General features: G+C 37.1%; 1 protein-coding gene across 4 annotated transcripts in view; it reads right to left on the minus strand.

Moving 5' to 3' along the window:
- Positions 1-786: 786 nt before the first annotated feature.
- LOC115211821 (natural resistance-associated macrophage protein 2) overlaps positions 787-22,318 on the minus strand; it is an 84,241-nt gene continuing 62,709 nt past the window's right edge. For all 4 annotated transcript variants that reach the window (XM_029780532.2, XM_036500599.1, XM_029780539.2 and 1 more), the window contains 5 exons: positions 20,041-20,160; positions 11,328-11,551; positions 10,035-10,191; positions 8,148-8,198; positions 787-1,177 (listed from right to left, as the gene is read on the minus strand). In XM_029780532.2, the coding sequence (XP_029636392.1) occupies positions 1,073-1,177; positions 8,148-8,198; positions 10,035-10,191; positions 11,328-11,551; positions 20,041-20,160 (657 nt within the window). In that variant the 3' untranslated portion in view covers positions 787-1,072. The remainder of the gene's footprint in view (positions 1,178-8,147; positions 8,199-10,034; positions 10,192-11,327; positions 11,552-20,040; positions 20,161-22,318) is intronic.

Raw genomic sequence — 22,318 nt, forward strand, 5'->3', positions numbered from 1 at the left:
TAGACTGCTAAAGCTTCGAGAAATCTCAATATATAACATTGAATACTTTTTTTTTCCATATCAGAGAAAATTTTTTATGGCTAAAGTAGACGATGAATGAAGAAGCTGCCTCACTGAGTCATGGATTCTATAAAATCATATACTCTTTTACTCTTTTATTTGTTTCAGTCATTTGACTGTGGCCATGCTGGAGCATCACCTTTAGTCGAAGCTGTATTAAAAGACACTTACTCAAAGTGCCATGCAGCAGGACTTAACTTGGGACAGTGTGGTTGGGAGGCAAACATCTTACCTGGCAGGTATGCCCGCATCGATGAGAGTTTGTTTAGAATAATTTTCTTTGATATTTCACTTTGTACACTTACATCATTCAGCATTCTTACATTACGTTTATGAATTTGTGTTGCAAAATTCCTGATGTGAAACTGTATGTTGAAACAAATATTGCATTTCAGGATGATCATTTTTTGGGGTTTTTTTTCAAATAAACACACACACTGTATATTCATCATCATCATCATCATCATCATCGTTTAACGATGATGATGATGATGATGAATATATAGTGTGTGTGTTTATTTGAAAAAAAAACAAAAAAACACATAGACGTGTACACACATGCACACACACAAATACAGATGCAAATGCATGCTCATATAAAGATACACATAAATGAACAGAATGGACTCAGCTGAGCAGGAGCACACACAAGGACACAAAGTGTCACTGAAGAGGTCACAGATGTGTGACGAAAGATCCCTGGACAATGGAACAGTAATAAATGAGTGAAGAATGAATATATAGTCCGTGTGTTTATTTGGAAAAAAAAAATGACCATCCCAAAATACATTCTTACATGGTTTTTATGATAGACATGAAATGCCAATGGCTTGAAAATATGCAACCAACCATGACAGAGTAAAAATGTTTTATGCCGTGTTTTCCATGTGAAAGATGAAAGTTTGGAAAAGACAGAATAAGATATTTTTGCCGTTTTCCATTTGTAAAAGTGACAGTTTTAAAAATATTTTCTATTATTTTTTTTTAAATATATATAAAAATATAATTGTTATTAATTATCATTTACACTTCTGTAAGAGCTAGATAAATTATCTATTGAAATTTCCGAGTTTGCTTTATTATCCAATTCATATTTCATACCAAAGAAATTTGAAAACTGAAAAGAAAAGAAATATATCAATAAATACATAAATAAAATGTAAAACAAATAATACAAAAGTTCTACAAATAGAAGGTATTGAATGAATAATAATTATGATATATAAGTTGTTATTAATTTAAATATCATATATTATAATAATGCTACTGGTAATGGCCAAGGCATTAACTTGGTGGTGGTGGTGTAATGAACGCTGACACAAAGACAAACACACATAAAAGGATATTAATAAAAACCTCACAAAAACCATGTGAAATTCAGCTGCCCAGACTTTCCATAGTTTTTGTGTGGTTTTTATTAATAATATATTTACTTTCTTAACTGACTAAGTGACGTACTATTTGTTAAACTTTATTTTGCTAAAGTTTTTAATGCTGTGTCACACAAAAGACTTCTGGCAAAACTCTCTGCAACGGGTGTGAAAGATGATCTTTTTAACTGGTTGGAGTCCTTCATTCTCAGCCGAAAAGAGATAGTCACGGTTCTAGGACAGCATTCTTCACTCAATGAAATGACATCTGGTGTACTGCAGAGATCTGCTCTTGGTCCCCTTTTGTTTGTTGCATACATTAATGACTTAGATGCCAACTAAAAGAATGCCACAGTGCTGAAATATGCAGATAACATCAAGCTGTACCTTGAGATAAAAAGGACAAATCCTGAACACTATAGATCTTTCCTGCAATCGGACCTGGACACAATGCAACAATGGATCATGGACTGGCAACTTAAGCTGGCTGTGGACAAGTGTACCACCAGGCATTTTGTGAGGAAAAACCCAGCGTCCACATACTCTCTCCGCAACACTGATATCAAGAAGTCTTCTTGTGAATGTGATCTGGGAATTACTGTCAGCAGTGATTTGTGCTGGACAAAGCACCTCTCTAAAATTGTCAAGGAGGCCAAGGGTGTCTTGGCATCACTCAGCAAGACCTTTGTCAGCTGCTCCTCAGCTATCTATTTAAAGCTGTATATGGCCATATTAATTTCATCTAAATGCATTACTACTCTAACTTTTAAAGTGTAATTCTTTTTGGGATATATGATCCACTGACAATGTTTATATATATATATATATATATATATATATATATATACACACACACACACACACACACAAGGGTAATCCCAAAAGTAAAGTCTCCAGATATATTTAGAAATCACAGAAACGTTTATTGTCAATGATGTTTACATTATTTTAAAGTTTGAACATTTATCTATTTTTCTACATAATCACCGTTTCGGCCGATGCATTTTTGTAGAAGCTGGGGCAGTTTTTCTTTGCCCATGTCATACCAGCTCACCACCATGTTGTTGAGGAAGTGTTGAATCTCATCTTTTACCTCATCATCGTTGCTGAAATGTGTTTCGGCCAAATGTTCTTTCAACTTACGAAACAGGTGGTAGTCACTGGGTGCCAAGACCTGACTATAAGGGGGTGTTGCCAATTATGGTCTTCTGGGAACATTCGTGGAACCCATCTTGCGCACACCTTCCGATATTGCAACTTTTCACTCAAAACTCTATGAATGGTGCTTCAGGAAACCTCAGGAACCAAAATGCAGAAATCATCCAGAGTGATCCGCCGATTTTGACTCTGGATTTGCTCAACCTTCATGACTGTCTCATAGGAAATTGATAGTCGCCCGCTTCTTTCTTAGTTATGATTTTTAGTATGACCGGCTGCAAGCTCCCTAAACCACTTGTGGACGTTTTTGACATCCATGCATGACTCGCCATACACTTCTGTAAATTGGCGATGAATTTCAATCAGTTTAATGCCTTTTGTGTTCAAAAACTGAATAAATGCGCAAACTTCACATTTGGTGGTAGCATCAACCAGGAGCGCCATCAGATACGACTACCAAGCCAAGGCTGAGCGTAGCAGCGAGGTGCACGCAGGTGCAGACACATGCACAACCAACACAACAGTGTTGCCAATAGCCTCACGCACAGTTTCCCTGCGTCCCCAGCGCTTTGGAGACCTAACTTTGGGGTTCAACCTTGTACGTATATACATATATATAATTCCTTTTGAAATTGCATTTTGTTTGAAATATTTCATACTTTAGATGGTGCAAAAGTCCACATAGGTAGCAGGCAGTACTGAATGTGTAGCCTTAAGAGATAACATCTCTGGAAACTATAATTATAGTCTGCCTTATACACATGTCATCTCTTCTACCTTGAGAGATGTCATCTAGTATTTTTTACTGTTCATCAAGAAGTAAACAACCTTAACTATGGAATAAAACTCAAGACATAATCTAGCTCTAATACTATTCTGCTACTGACGGTGATATGCTGGCAGAATCTTTAGCACACAAGGCAGAATGCTTAGTGGCACCCCGTTCATCTTTACATTCTGAGTTCAAATTCTACCAAGATCGACTTTCCTTTTCATCCTTTCTGGGTCGATAAAATAAGTACCAGTTGAAAATAGGGTTTGATAAAATGAGCACCAGTTGAACACTGTGGTCGAAGTAATCGACTTAACCCCTCCCCCGAAATTGCTGGCTTTGTGTCAAAATTTTGAAATCAACCTTCTACTGCTGTGTGACTAGACTGGTAAAGCTTCGAGAAATCTTAATATATAACATTGAATACTTTTTTTTTCCATATCAGAGAAAATTTTTTATGGCTAAAGTAGACGATGAATGAAGAAGCTGCCTCACTGAGTCATGGATTCTGTAAAATCATGTACTCTTTTATTTGCTTCAGTCATTTGACTGTGGCCATGCTGGAGCACCGCCTTTAGTCAAGCAAATCGACCCCGGGACTTATTCTTTGTAAGCCTAGTACTTATTCTATCGGTCTCTTTTGCCAAACCGCTAGGTTACAGGGACGTAAACACACCAGCATCGGTTGTCAGGCGATGTTGAGGGGGGGACAAACACAAACATACATATACGACAGGCTTCTTTCAGTTTCCGTCTACCAAATTCACTCACAAGGCTTTGGTCGGTCAGAGGCTATAGTAGAAGACATTTGCCCAAGGTGCCACGCAGTGGGACTGAACCTGGAACCACGTGGTTGGTAAGCAAGCTACTTACCACACAGCCACTCCTACACCTGATATATTATAACAGTAATATAGCAGCAGATATAGCTATACAGTAAGAAAGGTTGCAAAGCAATCATGTGGCTTTCAGTTCAATCCCACACTGCAGCAATTTGGGCAAGTGGTGTTTCCTACAGCCTCAAGGGGATTAATGCCTTGAATGAAATTTGACAGACAGAAGTAGTATGGAAGTCCATCAAGGATACACTCATACACATGCCCCTGTTAACTCTTACAGTTTTTACCCTTGCCAGCCATTCTACTAGCGACCTATTTCTCTTCTAGTCATTTCCGCATGCAGTGACCATTTAACTGAGACACGGTTGTTCTTTTCTTTCTCCATCTTTTTCTCTCCTCATCTTCTCTTTCTGCAGAAGAATGCACACTCACAATGTAAAAGACTTTTCTTCCTAATTTTCCTAAGCATAATAGACTCTGTTTTTTATTCTTTCCCTCTATTACATGTTTCGGTCATATGACTGTGGTCATGCGAGGGAACCGTCATAAAAGGTTTTAGTCAAATAAATTGATCCCAGGACTTATTCTTTGTAAGCCTAAAGCTTATTCTATCAGTCTCTTTTGTGGAACCACTAAGTTATGGGGATGTAAACACACCAGCATCAACTGTCAAGTGATGATGGGGGAGAAACACATAAATACATATATATATATATATATATATATATATACACACAAAACAATGGGCTTCTTTCAGATTCTGTCTACCAAATCCACTCACAAAGCTTTGGTCAGCCCAAAGCTATAGTAGAAGTCACTTGCTTATGCCACTTAAAAATAATTACTAGTGTTTGACTGAACCTGAAATCATGTGGTAGCGATGCATATCAAAGACTTTCAAAGCCTCTCTTTACAAACTGCTTTTAACTTTGAACATTCTACTCTCTAATTATACTCTGAGTGTTTACAGAGAAGCCAGAAACTGCAACTGGGAGAGATATGCATTTATTTTCAAAGATCTTAATTCCTGAGCAGTTGGTAGAATTTAGTAATACCTATTTTGGGACATTACATTAATACTGATTTCTTTTAACTATACAAATGGCTAATACTTAGTGGTGGTTAAAGGCAGCAAGCTGGCAGAATTGTTAGCATGCTAAGCAGAAAGCTTAGCGGCATTTTGTCCGTCTTTATGTTCAGAGTTCAAATTCTGCCAAAGTCGACTTTGCTTTTCGTCCAACAGGGATCAATAAATTATGTACCAGCTGAACACTGGGGTCACTATGATCAACTTACTCCTTCCCATGAAATTGCCAGCCATGTGCCAAAACATGAAAGCAATATTGGTTGCAACTTTAGGGCAGTGAGCCGGCAGAATGCTTAGTGGCATTTCAGCTGTCTTTACATTCTGAGTTCAAATTCTGCTGAAGCCAACTTTGTTTCATCCTTTCAGGGTCAATAATATGAGTACCAGTTGAACACTGGGGTTGATATAATCGACTTACTCCCACCCCACCCCCGCAATTGCTGGCCTAGTGCCAAAATCTGAAACCAATATTTTTTAGTGGTTAGGTACGATTTGAACACATAGTCAACACTTTGATATAGTAGCTATTAGCATACTAAAATATAAAAACAATGTTTTGAAAAGCTATAGGACATAAAAAATGTTTTAACAATTTGTGAAAATATTGTTAAATGAATAGAAGCTATTCACCTAAAAAATGTCAGGAATTATATCTTTCATTGACCATCAACATTCACTGTGATTATTAGTGAAAAGTTATAGATGTTTTATCAAACACGCTTTTATCCTTGATACTATGACCAATTATTTATGTTGTATCCCATTAACCACACTTTGATAGTATCAAAGAAGAGAACCAACTGGTGGAAGAATGCCAAATCTAACACACAACAGATATTAGATAATAAGTTAGCAGATGAACAAGAAATATCAGAGTTTTATCAAAGAATCTCTCAAATTTAAAAATTTATCCTTAGGTTTGTTCATGCTTCAATATATTATTATATCACGTCATCACGTGACCGACCAGACCATCAGATGTTGTTACACATCGCTGGTCACAATGCGTTCGCATTGTTTTAGCCTTCGAATGACGCCACCCTGCTGGCTAAGCAAGCAGGCCAACAGAAGAAAGAGTAGGAGAAAGTGTGGTGAAAGAGTACAGCAGGGATCACCATCCACTGCCGGAGCCTCGTGGAGCTTTTTAGGTGTTATCGCTCAATAAACACTCACAACGCCCGGTCTAGGAATCGAAACCGCGATCCTACGACCGTGAGTCCGCTGCCCTAACCACTGGGCCATTGTGCCTCCACATATTATTATATAACAACATATTTATACAAACAATTGGTCTTAATATATTAAACAATAGATTTCGAAAAATGTTACATCTGTTCAAACAATAATTCCTTGATTGAATGAACAATGCAAAATAAACACAACATAATTAATATTCACCAAAGCAAGTAGTAGTTTCATGCTAGACATAGCCTGAACAGCTGCCAGCTGATCTAAGCTATCTGATTTATGAATGTATGTTTGAGTATGTATTTCCTTTCACTGACATATTTACTGTAAAAAATCTTTTTTCTTGTCTATCTCTCTATATTATATACACTACCATAATCTTATCATAAGGATACCAACCCAACTTGTCATGGTAGCCTTAGCTATAATATAGATCTGGTTACTAATAACCGCTACTGCCGTGATAACCGCTGAAATTTAACAACATTGACACCTTAACATGTAAACTTATCCACTGAGTCTGAATACATATCTAATTTCTGTTTTCACTCAAGCAGCAAAAGATAGCAGCCAAATCTCCCTCAAATTGCACCTCACCATTTTATGAAAGGGACACGCTATATAATGTGATTTTGGGTTCCTTACATATAGGTAGCAGAAGGGAAGGTCATGGTTGTACTGCCTTAATCAAAGGCCCAATTTATCAGTGCAGAGCTGGAGTTAAACAAGAATAGTGCAAGCGTGAGGTGCAGGTGTGAGGCACAGGTGTGAGGCACAGGTGTGAGGTACAGGTGTGGCTGTGTGCTAAGAAGTTTGCTTCCCAACCATGGTTCCAGGTTCAGTCCCACTGTGTAGCACCTTGGGCAAATGTCCTCTACTATAGCCTTGTGCCAACCAAAGCCATTGGGTTCCTTACATATAGGTAGCAGACAGAAGGGAAGTCATGGTTGTACTGCCTTAATCAACAAAGGCCCAATATCAGTGCAGAGCTGGAGGTTAAACAAGAATAGTGCAAGCGTGAGGTGCAGGTGTGAGCACAGGTGTGAGGCACAGGTGTGAGGTTACGGTGTGGTGTGTGGCTAAGAAGTTTGCTTCCCAACCATGGTTCCAGGTTCAGTCCCACTGTGGTAGCACTTGGGCAAATGTCCTCTACTATAGCCTTGTGCCAACCAAAGCCATGAGTGGATTTGGTAGATGGAAACTGAAAGAAGCTTGTCATAATAATATATATATATATATATATATATATATTATATGTATGAGTGTGTGTGTCTTTGTATCTGTGTGTCCACCAGCATCGCTTGACAACCAGTATTGGTGTGTTTACATCCCTGTAACTTATCGGTTCAGCAAAAGAGAGCAATAAGATAAGGAGTAAGTAGTAGGTGTAAAAAAGAAAAAACACCCTGGGGAGGAGAAGGGCGATTTGTTTGGCTAAGACCCTTCAAGGTGATGATCCAGCATGACCACAGTCAACTGACTGAAACAAGTAAAAGAAAAATTCAAAGACCTGTTTCAGAAATACTACAGGTACACACAATCAATAATACCAATGACACTTCAAAGCACTCATTCTTTAATACTAGTTACACTGCAGATGCACTGATTTAGTGAAACTAGTCATACTACTGACACACATGTGTTTCTGTGAAGAGAAGGTCAACTATACTTACTGGTAGCTTTAGAAGACACTGAACACCCATTGTAACGAGACAGAAGTATGTCTGAAAAAATATTGGAAAGAGAAAAATTATCAAGAATTGTCACTGTTGAATAAAAATACCTTGATCAAATATCTTAGTAAATAATTACACATAGCTATACACAAATTAGAAACACACACACACACACACACATGTATATATATATATATATATATATATACATATATATATATATAATTTACAAGATAAGGGCAGAAGAAAAATTCTAATGCCAGATACGCCGAAACAAAAAATTGTCGATAACCATTAAATTTATGCGTCTCGAAACAAACCGATAGAAATCTCTAAAAAATTCGTTATTACCATACTGGTCCAATTTCAGGGTTAATTCACAAGAAATTTTCCCCTCTTCAGTGGCATATACAGGAGATATAAATGAAATACTAATTCATATCCATGGAAGAAGCAAGCACCAAGTCCTGAGCAGACTTAAGTACCCCAAATATATCCAAAATAGAAAAATCTTCGGTGCACCTCGAGACACGTGTGATTCGAACTAGAAACCTTCACAGAGTGATAGAATCCAGAAGTGAACCCTAATCTATTTCTAATTGATATAGGATAAAATTTTTTTCGGGAAAAGAATTTTATCAATGGCCAGCATATCAAAAAATGCCTTTAAAGGTAAAATTTATACATAATTTACAAGATAAGGGCAGAAGAAAAATTCTAATGCCAGATACGCCGAAACAAAAACTTGTCGATAACCATTAAATTTATGCGTCTCGAAACAAACCGATAGAAATCTCTAAAAAATTCGTTATTACCGTATTGGTCCAATTCTGTGAAAGTTTCTAGTTCGAATCACACGTGTCTCGAGGTGTGCCAAAGATTTTTCTATTTTGGATATATTTGGGGTACTTAAGTCTACTGGACTTGTGATAACTTCTTCCGTGGGTATGAATAAGTATTTCATTTGATAATCTCGCGTATGTGCCGCTGAGAGGGAAAATTTCCTTCTGTGAATTATACCCGCGTATTGGGGGGGCCAATATATGGTAATAACGATTTTTTAGAGATTTCTATCAGTTTTTTCGAGACGCATAAATTTAATGGTTATCGACAGTTTTTTGTTTCGGTGTATCTGGCATTAGAATTTTTCTTCTGCCCTTATCTTGTAATGTGATGAAAAATTTTTTTGTTTTTATAAATCTAAACATGAAAATGTCACACAGTTATGGAGTCAAGAAGATGGCTGCCCAATATTCAACAAAATTATGAGCAGGGGAAAATTTCAATGGATTTTACAAGTATTGCGTTTTGATGGTTCTAGTTTTAATGAGTGAGCATAAAATATTTAGCCTGTCCCTAATTTTAATAATACATAGTATGTCAAATGTTTATAAAGAACCTGAAAGTTGTGATGAGGAGGACTTCTTAAATGGTGAAGATGTCTTAAAATGATGAGGAAAATATAAAGATAAACAAAACACCATCCGATTGTGGCCGTTCGCCAGCCTCGTCTGGCACCTGTGTCGGTGGCACATAAAAAACACCATCCAAGCGTGGCCGATCGCCAGCCTCATCTGGCACCTGTGTCGGTGGCACATAAAAAACACCATCCGAGCGTGGCCGTCCACCAGCCTCGTCTGGCACCTGTGTCGGTGGCACATAAAAAGCACCTACTACACTCACAGAGTGTTTGGCGTTAGGAAGGGCATCCAGCTGTAGAAACACTGCCAGATCTGACTGGCCTGGTGCAGCCTTCGGGCTCCCCAGACCCCAGTTGAACTGTCCAACCCATGCTAGCATGGAAAGCGGACGTTAAACGATGATGATGATGATGAAAAGGAAAGTAAGAGAGAGAGAGAGAGAGAGACAGAGAGCAGTACTTACCAAATATATAACAAACAACAAGTATAATACAGTACCAAGGATGACAAATAAGTAAATTGCCCAGTGTGATGGAAGTTTTCTCATGTAGATTATCACAAAGAAAAGATTGATAGCAATAACAACAGCAGCAAGAACACCCGTAAGAATTTTCATGGGCCTAAAAAAACAAAACAAACAAAAAATATGTAAGGAAAAGAAAGAATAACATTTATTACTAAATGATATTACTTTTATATTACTGCTATAGCCCCGGGCCAACCAATGCCTTGTGAGTGGATTTGGTAGACGGAAACTGAAAGAAACCTGTCGTATATATGTATATATATATATATACATATGTTTGTGTGTCTGTGTTTGTCCCCCTAGCATTGCTTGACAACTGATGCTGGTGTGTTTATGTCCCCGTCACTTAGCGGTTCGGCAAAAGAGACTGATGGAATAAGTACTGGGCTTACAAAGAATAAGTCCCTGGGTCGATTTGCTCGACTAAAGGCGGTGCTCCAGCATGGCCGCAGTCAAATGACTGAAACAAGTAAAAGAGTAAAAGAGTGCTTTTGTTTTATAGATTTATTTAATGGGTTTTATGGTAATTATTTTCATTGGCATCATGCCAAGGGTTCACATACTATTTTTTTTGTATCTCTATGCTCAGTAAAAAATGTACCCGTTAATACAGCAGAGATGATTGTAATGAATCATGCATTTCTCCCAACAAAAACTGGCCTTGCTCTTAGTCAAAAGATATGTTTATGTCTGAATGAATGTGTGTTGTTTGTTCCTTCTCGAGCCACGCCTGGCTCATAAGGGCCGGTTTCCTGGTTTCTTGGCGTATAGGTTCCCCACCTGGATGGGACGCCGGTCCGTCGCAGGTGAGCTGCAAGATGCAGGAGGAAAGAGTGAGAGAAAGTTGTGGCGAAAGAGTCAGCAGAAGTTCGCCATTACCTTCTGCCGGAGCCGTGTGGAGCTTAGGTGTTTTCACTCATAAACACACACATCGCCCGGTCTGAGATTTGAACCCACGATCCCTCGACCGCGAGTCCACTGCTCTAACCACTAGGCCATGTGCCTCTACAATGAATGCGTGTATGTGCTTAGAATTTTAAATCAAAACTTAGTTCCATGCAGACTGTATTGCAGACACCTACACCTACATTAAACTCTATCATAAATGTATGCAAAACATTAAGTTTCTTCATAAACATAATTTTAGATTTTGTGTGTAACACAATGATACATACCTACAATAGCAAAAAGAAAATTTAAAGAAAATTTTGGAGATTTCTGGGTACTTACATTCCATTTTTGAAGTCATTCATCACACTTTTGGTGCTGGTAAACGTTAGAATTGGTATCAAAGCGAATGGTAATTGAAGTGACATGAGGACATTTAGCAAATCATTCATACCAGACAAATCATTGATTCCTTTGAAGAAAGCTATTAAGACAGTTGGCATAATTGCAATTGATCTTGTGAGTAAAACACGTTGCCATCTTTTCCAGTAGAGATTAAGGAAACCCTGATATGAAAAAATATGGATAAAAATATAAATTGATTAAAAACAAAATAGATTACAGTCAGTGAAGTTTACCGAAGTTTATAGGCATTTAGCAGTGAAAAGGGCCAAATGTTGGATTATAAAGTATAAAACGCAAAGTACAAGACCTTAACCCTTTAGCATCCAAACCGACCATATCTGGCGAAAATATTTAACCTATTTTATATTGAAACTGACCAGATCTCGCCTCTCACCTCAGCCCTACCATGTCATTCTAAAACTAAAAAATCACATCACTGAAATCTCTAAACTACAAGATAATCCAGGATTAATTCAAACCATTTTAAATAAACAAACATCACATTTGACAGAATAATCTGAACACTAAAGGGTTAAAGTACTTGAGTTTTAAATCTATCAGCCAATGTATACAGGAAACATTATTGCATTGGAATGGACATGCAATCAAATAAGTAATAAATGCTAAGTGTATGAGTGTAATGTGGTGGCAGTAGACATGTCCTTGTAGTAGAGGAAGGACAAGGAAGACATGGAATTAAAGACATGTGAGACCAGACTTCCAGATGTTGAACTTTCCAGAGAAGATGACATGTGTCAGGGATGTGTAGTGCTATATTAAACAGAAGGCTCATGGTATCCATGCTTCCCATAGTATCCATGCTGCTCATGCCAGCATTGAAAAAGAAACAAATGAAGATGGTTATATTATATGGCTACAAACTAGGCGCAGGAGTGGCTGTGTGGTAAGTAGCTTGCTTACCAACCACAAGGTTCTGGGTTCAGTTCCATTGTGTGGCACCTTGGGCAAGTGTCTTCTACTATAGCCTCAGGCTGACCAAAGCCTTGTGAGTGGATTTGGTAGACGGAAACTGAAAGAAGCCTATCGCATACATATATATATATATATATATATATATACATATTTATATTTACATATATATATGTATGTATATATAGCAGTTTGGAAAAAGAGACTGACAGAATAATTACTAGGCTTACAAAGAATAAGTGCCGGGGTCGATTTGTTCAACTAAAGGTGGTGCTCCAGCATGGCTGCAGTCAAATGACTGAAACAAGTAAAAGAATAAAAGAATACTGCTAACTCTGAGAGAACAATTCTGTCATTAGCTGTGAAATGGAGAACATCATGATTGCTGCCCTTCTCTACTGCATATCTTCCACCAACAATGCCAAACAGCATAAAGCTATTTTGCATTGTCTAATAGGGTTCAGAAACATCGGCATTTTGAAGGAGGGAGGAAGAGAGAGAGTGTGTGTGACTAATTACTGTGTGGTTGCTCCTGAAGTGATGACTTGTAATGACTGCCTCATTAAAAATATTGTGCAGGTGACCCTTGCAAATTCACTTGAAAGCAAATTCTATATCCATCTGCTTATAATTGGTAGATAATTCTCTTAAGTGATACATATAAACATTAACAGTGATATTGTGAGTAAAGCATCAAAATTAGAGGAGTGCTCAACTATGGAAGTACAGAGCTCTAACCCTTTAGCATTTAAACCAGCCATTTCAGGCCAAAATATTTTACCTGTTCTATGTTCAAACTGGACAGACCCAGCCTCTCACACCTACCCTATAATGTCATTCTAAAAATAGCCAATCACGTCATCTTGAAGCTACAAGATAATGCAAAGATTACTCCAAGCAATGTGAATAAATAAGCATTACATTTCACAGAATAATCCGAATGCCAAAGGGTTAGAATACTGGTTTTGCTTTCTCCTTCAGATCCTCATACTTAAACAACCCTCTATTCAAAGGAAATTATGTGCATTTCTTCTATCCTACCCCATGACATGGTGAGTCCACTTCTTCAAAAGTAGAAACAAATATTTCTCTTTTCTATTTCAGTTTAGCAAGAGCAGTGGTTCCCAATCAGGGTTCACATGAGCCCTGAAGGTCCATATGACTCTATATAAGTCCATATAAGAATTTTAGGGGTTCATGTAAGCAAAATAGTAAATTGGGGATCCACAGTAGTATTTTAAAGGTCCATAAAATATTTTGATATTGATGTATTTAATTGCAAGAAACAGCTAAGTTTCTTTCTCTAATGTTTACAGTTCAACCCATCCAAGTCAATGTGTTGGATCCCGAATAATTATACCCAAGTAAATGCAACAAGAGATTCTTGACAAGATCCACCAAGGGCATCTAGGAATGGAGAAATGCAAGCTCTGAGCCAAGTCAGCAGTATATTGGGTAGGCATGTACAAAGACATAGAAAAGACAGTTTCTACATGCCACATCTGTCAAAAGTACAGAAACTCACAACAAAAGGAGGAAATGATATCTAGTGACATCCCAAGAAGGCCATGGCAAACTATTGGAGTAGATCTGTTCACAGAGAGCCAAGAATGGTATTTGATAATGGCCTGCTACTACTCCAAATTTCCATTTGTGAGAAAAGTGAAAGACCTGACAGCCAAAACAATCACTACAGTGGCTCGAGGACTTCTAGCAGAGCAAGAAATACCAGAGCAGATCATATGTGACAATGGAACCCAGTTCACATCACAAGAATTCAAAAAGCTAGCCGATGAGTATGGGTTCAATATTACAACCTCATCTCCACACTACCCCAAAGGTCATGGGTTTATAGAAAGACAGGTGCAGACAGTGAAGAGAACACTAGTCAAATGCTGGGAGACTAAGGAAGACCCACACCTGGCGCTGACAATCCATTAGAGTAAGGGAGACTACTTATATTTGTCTTCACTGCTAAAAGACCCCTTTATTTTTTTTCAAGAAGAAGGGATGTTACACATTCATATCTATGTGTATACGTAGGAATACGTGTGTAGAATACATCCCCACTTTTGGCACTATTTTGTTAGTGAACAGTACGAACTGTGTCTAAAGAAAAAAATGTATCACTACGCTGAATGTTGACAGTTCGTGTAACATGGAAAGTAAATAAACACGTAAAACAATAACAATGGCTTTCATATTGAATTGTCTATCCCATTGGAACCCAAACTACACATAACAATAAAACTAGCTTTTACCCCTTTAGCATTCACATTACTCTATCAAATGCAACACTTGTTTAGTCATATTGTTTTGTATTAGTTCATGTATTGTCTCACATCTTTGAGAGTTCGATGATATGATTGTTTATTTTCAGAATGACATTGTAAGATAGGTGTGAGAGACTGGATCTGGCCAGTTTGAACAGAAAACAGACAGAATATTTGGGCTGTTTAAATGCTAAAGGGTTAAACATCAAATGGGTATAGGGGTCAACTAGAACAAGATAGTTATCAGAGGGGACCATAGGTAAAAAAAATGAGGTGGATGTTGGAGTTAAGAAGCACCAAAAGGTAGATTTTGCCGTTGTTCTAGCATATTCCATGACCACCTTCCTCACTTCTTTCTCACTCTGTCAAGGATGAATGTTTTTCAATATTTTCTCCCCGTTAGTAGCATAAACTCATTTATGGTATTAAAAATTATTTGTTTTGAAAATTTGATTTTTATCAACCCTAAACCTTACCAGTCATGGGATAAGCTACAAACAACAGCCAAATCTCCCTTAGATCATCTGAAAATACGTACTTTTCTTTTTTACCAAAAAGGCTTCTCTTATAGTTTTTAAGTGCATAGTGCTCCAAAAACTCACAAAATCAACCAAAATCAGTCAGGAGAGGGGAAGATGGGGAGGGAGTTAAAAAAAACAGTTTTTCGAAAATTGCTTTTTTTCTTTTTGTAAAAAAGATGCTCTAGATCATTTCCAATGGTGCCATGAAAAAAAAATCTGAAAAAACCTTGTCAAAACAGAGAAATTCCAAATTGTTGGTGCTCCCTAACTCCAATGTCTGCCAAAATTGGTTGAGAACTACTGATCTAGAGCTTGAAGGAGAACATAATGACAACACTCAATAAGCTGGTGCACAGCTGAAATGGCAACACCTTAAGGAGGCAGCTTAAAAGATGTCTCTTCTACCTTGGAAAAAAGTACAATATTCTCATGTAGGTTTTTGAAATGTGAAGAGAAATAAAAGGGGGAAAAAAATGTGGTATCACAGCAGATACATGAACAGATATTTCCAGCATAGTTTAACCCTTTAGTGTTCACATTATTCTGCCAAAATTAATCCTTTTTTATCCACATTGCCATGAACTAATCAGGCATTATCTTGTAGCTATGAGATTTTGATGAGGTAGCTGTTAATTTTTAAAACGACATTGTAGGGCTGGTGTGAGAGACCAGATCTGACCAGTTTGAACATAAAACAGGCAGAATACTTTTGGCCGGATATAACCGGTTTGAATGCTAAAGGGTTAATGCTCTGCTCTTTAATTATATTCAAAAACAAACTGTATCCAGAAGAATTAGATACTTAGACATATACAAAAATGAGCAGAACACACTTATTATAGTTAATTAGCATAAATGAAAAGCATATCAGGTAAGAGAGATAACTCAGAGTGACCAGTAGCATTCATTTGAACCAACAGAGATGACTAGAAGCATACTGATTACCAAAACACGATAATAATAATATAATAATAATAATAATAATAATAATGAAATTATTGTATACAGTGCTCAGGTGCACCACAACTTGTCAGAAAGTGCATATAAAGTACATGCAGTAATGTAGAAATGTCTGGAAAGCGAACAATGTATGAGTCAGATACATGCTTGCGTGTGTATGGAGGGGAGAAAATCAAGTGTAGTGTTGGTGAATCTCAGGAAGCATGGAAGTTTTGAAGGATCCAGTGCTCCGACAACTAACAACTGATGCCGGCAGTTTGTTCCATGCTTCAGCAACTCTCAGCGTGAAAAAATGTTTCCTGAAGTCATGGGAGCTGTGCTGTTTTCTTACTTTGTAAATATGTCCACGGGTATTAGACGGGTGGAGTTTGAAGAGGTGCTCAGAGTTATTGTTTGTGCGATGGTTGATAATTTTATGGGTGTCTGCCAAGATAACTTCTCGATTTACTGAAACTAACTCCATTTCCAGAGAAGGGAGAACAATTGCTCGGCAACAACTGGAATCAACACGAAATGAGAAGGGGAGACAATCACAAGAATAAATTATTCTTCAAAACTAACGAGCCTTTTCCTTTTAACTTTCTGAGAATAAATCTCAATCTTGTAATGGATTCAGCAAAAAATATCTAAAATTAGATTTGTTTATTCAAAACGTTTACAGTGTATTTACTTGTGATCAGATTATTGTGAAAACAGGCAGCATTGCAGTGAAGATTTTTTTTCTCTTTGTTATGTATGTAGTCATTTGTGCTAAGAATGTTATATATAGGCAGTGGTCAAATTAATTACATTAATTACAAACAGACACATTAAAAAAAAAATTGATGGAAGACGTTGGCAATAACACCCAGTAGGATGTATGTATCACTGCTATTGCTGGCAGTCGGGTGTCCATCACTGACAAGAGCAAAGAAGGTTGAAATCATGTGATCTGGTGGTCTCAGCAGTGGGAGTGGCGGGGATTTATTTCCCGTGAGCAATATAAACAAAAGTGCATTTTGCATCAAAAGCCTATATAAGAGTTTCTCTCAAAGTGACTACCACAGTATAGCTTGTTCTAATAGAACATCCACGTTTAAGTGGGGATAAATATTACCTTTTGGTAATAAATTAAAAACAATTAGTAATAAACTTGGACATGCAACCCTCAAAAAAACAAAAAAAAACCTTTTGCACCTTATTCTTTATGAAATTTACAGGTAAGCTGTTACTCCTATCATAAACAATATATCCAGATGTGCATGAATTTCAACGTGTAGGATACTTTGATATTAGGAAAGGCATCCTTGGCATTAGGATGTGTGTGTGTGTGTGTTTGAACACCCATCCGCACTTGACAATCAGTGTTGGTTTGTTTTACACCCACCATAACTTAGCAATTTGGCAAAAGAGATCAACAGAATAAGTACTAGACTTTAAAAAAAAATAAGTACTAGGGTCAATATCTCTGACTAAACCCTTTAAAGCTGTGCCCCAGCATGGCCACAGTCCAATGATTGGAACAAGTAAAAATAAAAAAGAAAAAGAATGTTAATAAAGTAGAGGAAAGAATTAAAGTTTTTTCCCTTAGATTTCAGAGCTTAACCCTTTAGTGTTCAGAAAATACTATCAAACATAATGCCTATTGATTCACATTGATTTGAATTAATCATACATTATCTCATATCTTCAAGATCTTGATGGTGTAATTACCTAATGTATAATAGCATTGTAGGGTAGGTGTGAGAGCCTGAATCTGTTCAGTTTGAACATAAAACTGATTAGCTATTTTGGCCCGATATGGCCGGTTTAAATACTAAAGGGTTAAACTGCCTGTAAAACAAATGATGCTAAAAGTGGTTTGATTTGTGTTGTTTTAAGTAGTATAGGGCTGAGAGTCAGACATGGTGTCATGTGGAGTGGTGTCATGTGGAGGGGTGTCATGTGGAGGGGTGTCATGTGGAGTGGTGTCATGTTGAGTGGTGTCATGTGGAGTGGTGTCATACAAAATGCTAAGAGTTAAGGAAAAGACAGCCTCGTTGTTCGGAGAAAAGAGAACGTTTATGCATAAATGAAGAGAAAAGGAGACAAGAGAAAGAACTTAGAGTGGCCGGTGGCATTTATGCAAAATAGCTAGGTCAATAAATGTGTTCCAAAGTATTTTGTTCTCTTTGAAACAACGTAGGGTAACGATAGAGCTGATGACGCTTACTGAGACAGAAACACACATCTACAGCCTGCTTCTTGTCTCCAGAAAATTTCATTATCTTTTCTTTAATAGCATGTCATTTTTTCAATTTTGAAGAAATTTTTATTCTTGAAATTATATACTCCACTCATTTAGAATTGGTGTCAACTGCCTCAAAGCAATTGTTCTACCTTTTCTGCAAACGGAGTTAGTTTCAACAAACCAAGAATTTAGCATGAAAGATATTTGATATACCATTATTCATCTCTTTGAAGGCGGCGTGCTGGCAGAATTATTAGCATGCCAGGTGAAATTTTTAGCAGTATTTTGTCTGTCTTTATGCTCTGAGTTCAAATTCTGCTGAGGTTGACTTTTCCTTTCTTCCTTTCAGGGTCAATAAATTAAGTACCAGTTGCATACTGGGGTCGATCTAATTGACTGGCCCCCTAATTTCAGGCCTTGTGCCAATAGTAGAAAGGATTAATCATCTCTTTGTTAACACAAGCTTTGATTTGCTTATTTTTCTTTTTGGTCATTGTTTTTAGCCATTGGACTGTTGCCACGTTGGGACATTGCTTTCTAATATACAGAGTTGATTACACTGACTGTAGTTCTTACGTTAATAGCTCTGGTAAAGGTGAAAGGCAAAGTAAACTTGGTAGTGTTTAAATTCTGAATGTAAAGTAAGTAGCCATAAAGTATTTTCTTCAAAGCGGTATCAATTATTCCATTTACCATATTGTGCATTTACTAAAAAAACAATTCTTTAAACAATTCAGTAAAATAGTAAGAATTGGGTTGTAAAATGGAAATACTGGCATGGCTGTGAGGTATGAAGCTTGTTTCTCAACCACATAGTTTCATGTTCAATCCCACTGTGTGGCACCTTAAGCAAGTGTCTTCAACTATACCTCTGGTTGACCAAAGTTTTATGAGTGAATTCAGTAGATGGAAACTGAAAAAAGTCTGTTATATATATATATATGATAGATTGGTAGCCACTACACACATTTTTTTCTCTCCTTGTTTTTTCTGTGTCCCTTTCTGTAGAAGAGCATAGGCTCGAAACGTAAAAGACTTTTTCAATTCCTGAGCATTATACTAATACATCTGTTTGTTTTGTACACCACCTGTCTTCGTCTTTTGTTTTTTTTGTGAACTCTCCCCCATATATATATATATATATATATATATATATATATATATATATATATATATATATAAATAAAATGAATAAAATAGCAAAACTTGAATATTCCTAAAGATATTATTGTTGCTAATATTATCTATGGTAAATATAAGTAATTGATACTATCAGCAACAATAATACAGATAATTAACAGGCATTGAATAGCGTTAAATAGCTCTAAAATTTTTAAATTAGCATTAAACATCAGGACATTCATACGTCAGGCCCGTTAGAAATAGGAGTTAAAACCCCAAATTGAACCACTGAAAAACTGAGAAGTAAGACAGAAGACAAACATGAGCGGGCCAAATGGTTAAAGAATTTAAAATCTACCTTTGTAGATAATGTTACTCAGATATACATATGTGTATGTGTGTCTTTGTGTCTATGTTTGTTTGCTCACCACTGCTTGACAACCAGTACTGGTGGTGTTTACATACACGTAACTTAGTGGTTCAGCAAATGGGACTAATGCAATAGGTACAATTCTTTAAAAAATAAGTCCAGAGGTCGATTTGTTCAACTAAAGTCCTTAAAGACAGTGCCCCAGTATGGCCACAGTCAAATGACTAAAACAAATAAAAGATAAAAAATAAAATGTATTTCTTACCTCCATCACAAACTGACCAGCGTAAGTGCCTGTCATAGTAGAGCTTTGACCAGCAGCTAGAATTCCAACAGCCCATATATACATAGCAGCTTGACCAAATTTACAGCCCAAAAACTTGCCCTACAGAAAAATAAAACAGGTTTAAGTCCATACATAAATACATATCTTTAACTTTACAATCAATGTAGTTAACAGTGTGTCCTGATTGTGAAGAGTCACTGTTTGTCACAATGTAGAATGACAATTTTTTTATATTTTTCATATTGGCTCAAAATCACAAAAATTGTAAGGAAGTGATTCAATTTTGTTTTTAATCATTTCATCAGGAAGAAATTTAAGTGTCTCTAACTCTTTACAGGGTTTGTAAGAGGTGGGAGATAGGGAGGTATCCTCAAACTAAAGATTAGTGCTCTGAATGCTTGTAACAGAAGGGACTCAGCTATTGACACCCAAGAATGTATCCAATGTTAGGTATAAAAGTATAAAATGATGTGATATAAAATAACATCAAAATATAGAAATATAAAAATTACAAGAATATAAACAATGTTAGAAAATGTAAAAAAAAAAAATCAGAAAAAATATATGACAGGATCAGCGTTTATATTGTGTGGTTGAAAATATGTTTATTATGGGGAATAATGATGGGGGAAGCACTCCATCGTTTACGACGACGAGGGTTCCGCTTGATCCGATCAACGGAACAGCCTGCTCGTGAAATTAACGTGTAAGTGGCTGAGCACTCCACAGACACGTGTACCCTTAACGCAGTTCTCGGGGATATTCAGCGTGACACAGAGAGTGACAAGGCCGGCCCTTTGAAATACAGGTACAACAGAAACAGGAAGAGTGAGAGAAAGTTGTGGTGAAAGAGTACAGCAGGGATCACCACCATCCCCTGCCGGAGCCTCGTGGAGCTTTTAGGTGTTTTCACTCAATAAACACTCACAACGCCCGGTCTGGGAATCGAAACCGCGATCCTACGACTGCGAGTCCGCTGCCCTAACCACTGGGCCATTGCACCTCCACTGGAATAATGATAGAGCATATAAGGTATGCTGATAAATCATATATGATCAAATGATGATTAGCAGATGGAAGATTAAATCAGGATCATATGAGCTTAGCTTAAGGAATGAAATTTAATTAACTAAATAGTGTGTTGTTGTGAAATAGTCTCAATGTCAAGGAATGATGTTGAATTTTAAGATATTAAGATTTAAGGTATACCACAAAAAAAAAATCAATCTTACATGTTAAACATCTGTTAACAGAAATTTGAAAAAAAATCATTGTTGTATGAGATTCAAAAGGAAAATAAGCTACACAGTTTATATTGTTTGCAAACCACAGCTGTCCAGATAAATTAACCATCTTGAAGATATTGATTTCTTTTGCATAGACACTAAGTTTTTGGGATAAAAAAAAAACCATAACTGATTGAATTGATTGTAGAGTAATAAAAGTACACATTTTACAAATCTGTGAGATAACAGGTAAAGTCAGACTAAACTGAATTTGAAATCAGAACACATGGACGCAAGATTGAGTACTACAATAGAAACAGTTCAGTTCTAAAACTTGCTTGAAGAAAACAGAATGCCTCTTCTCATTCTTTGATAATGGACTCAGTCCAAAACATTATACTTTCTTAATCATGGACCATTTTTTTGTTTTCAATAATCTGCTATGGCTGCAGCATATGTAATTCAAAATGTTACAAAGGATATCATTAAAGTTATTCAAGCTACATAGGATCACAGCTTTATTAGATCTTTAAAAAAACTACATACCATTATTTGACCCTGAAACCTCCTACTGCTCTATGTCACGCTGGTGAGACCCATGTTGGAGTACAGGATTCAAGCCTCTTCTCCTTATCTCCTCAAAGACATACATCATCTCGAAAGAGTCCAGAAGCTGGCTACCTGCATGGTTCTTGGTCTCAAGAATTTGTCTTATGAAGAAAGGCTGAAGACGCTCAACCTTTATTCTCAAGAAAAATGATGCCGCCGTGGTGATCTCATTCTTGCTTACAACATCATAAGTGGAAAGTGTAACCTCTCGAAAGAGCTGTTCTTCACTCCTGCTCCAGAGCGTCGGCTGCGGGGTCACTCCGAAAAGCTCTATCTGCAACGATTTCATCTCAATCGAAGGAGAGGGGCTTTCTCCGTCCGGGTTGCAAATCCGTGGAACAAGCTGCCGGACGAGATGGTGAAGATGCCGACAACCGCTCGGTTCAAAGTCTCCCTTGACCACAAGTGACCTGAACTCTTTA

Source organism: Octopus sinensis, linkage group LG1, assembly GCF_006345805.1.
Source record: "Octopus sinensis linkage group LG1, ASM634580v1, whole genome shotgun sequence".
Lineage (NCBI taxonomy): Eukaryota > Metazoa > Mollusca > Cephalopoda > Octopoda > Octopodidae > Octopus > Octopus sinensis.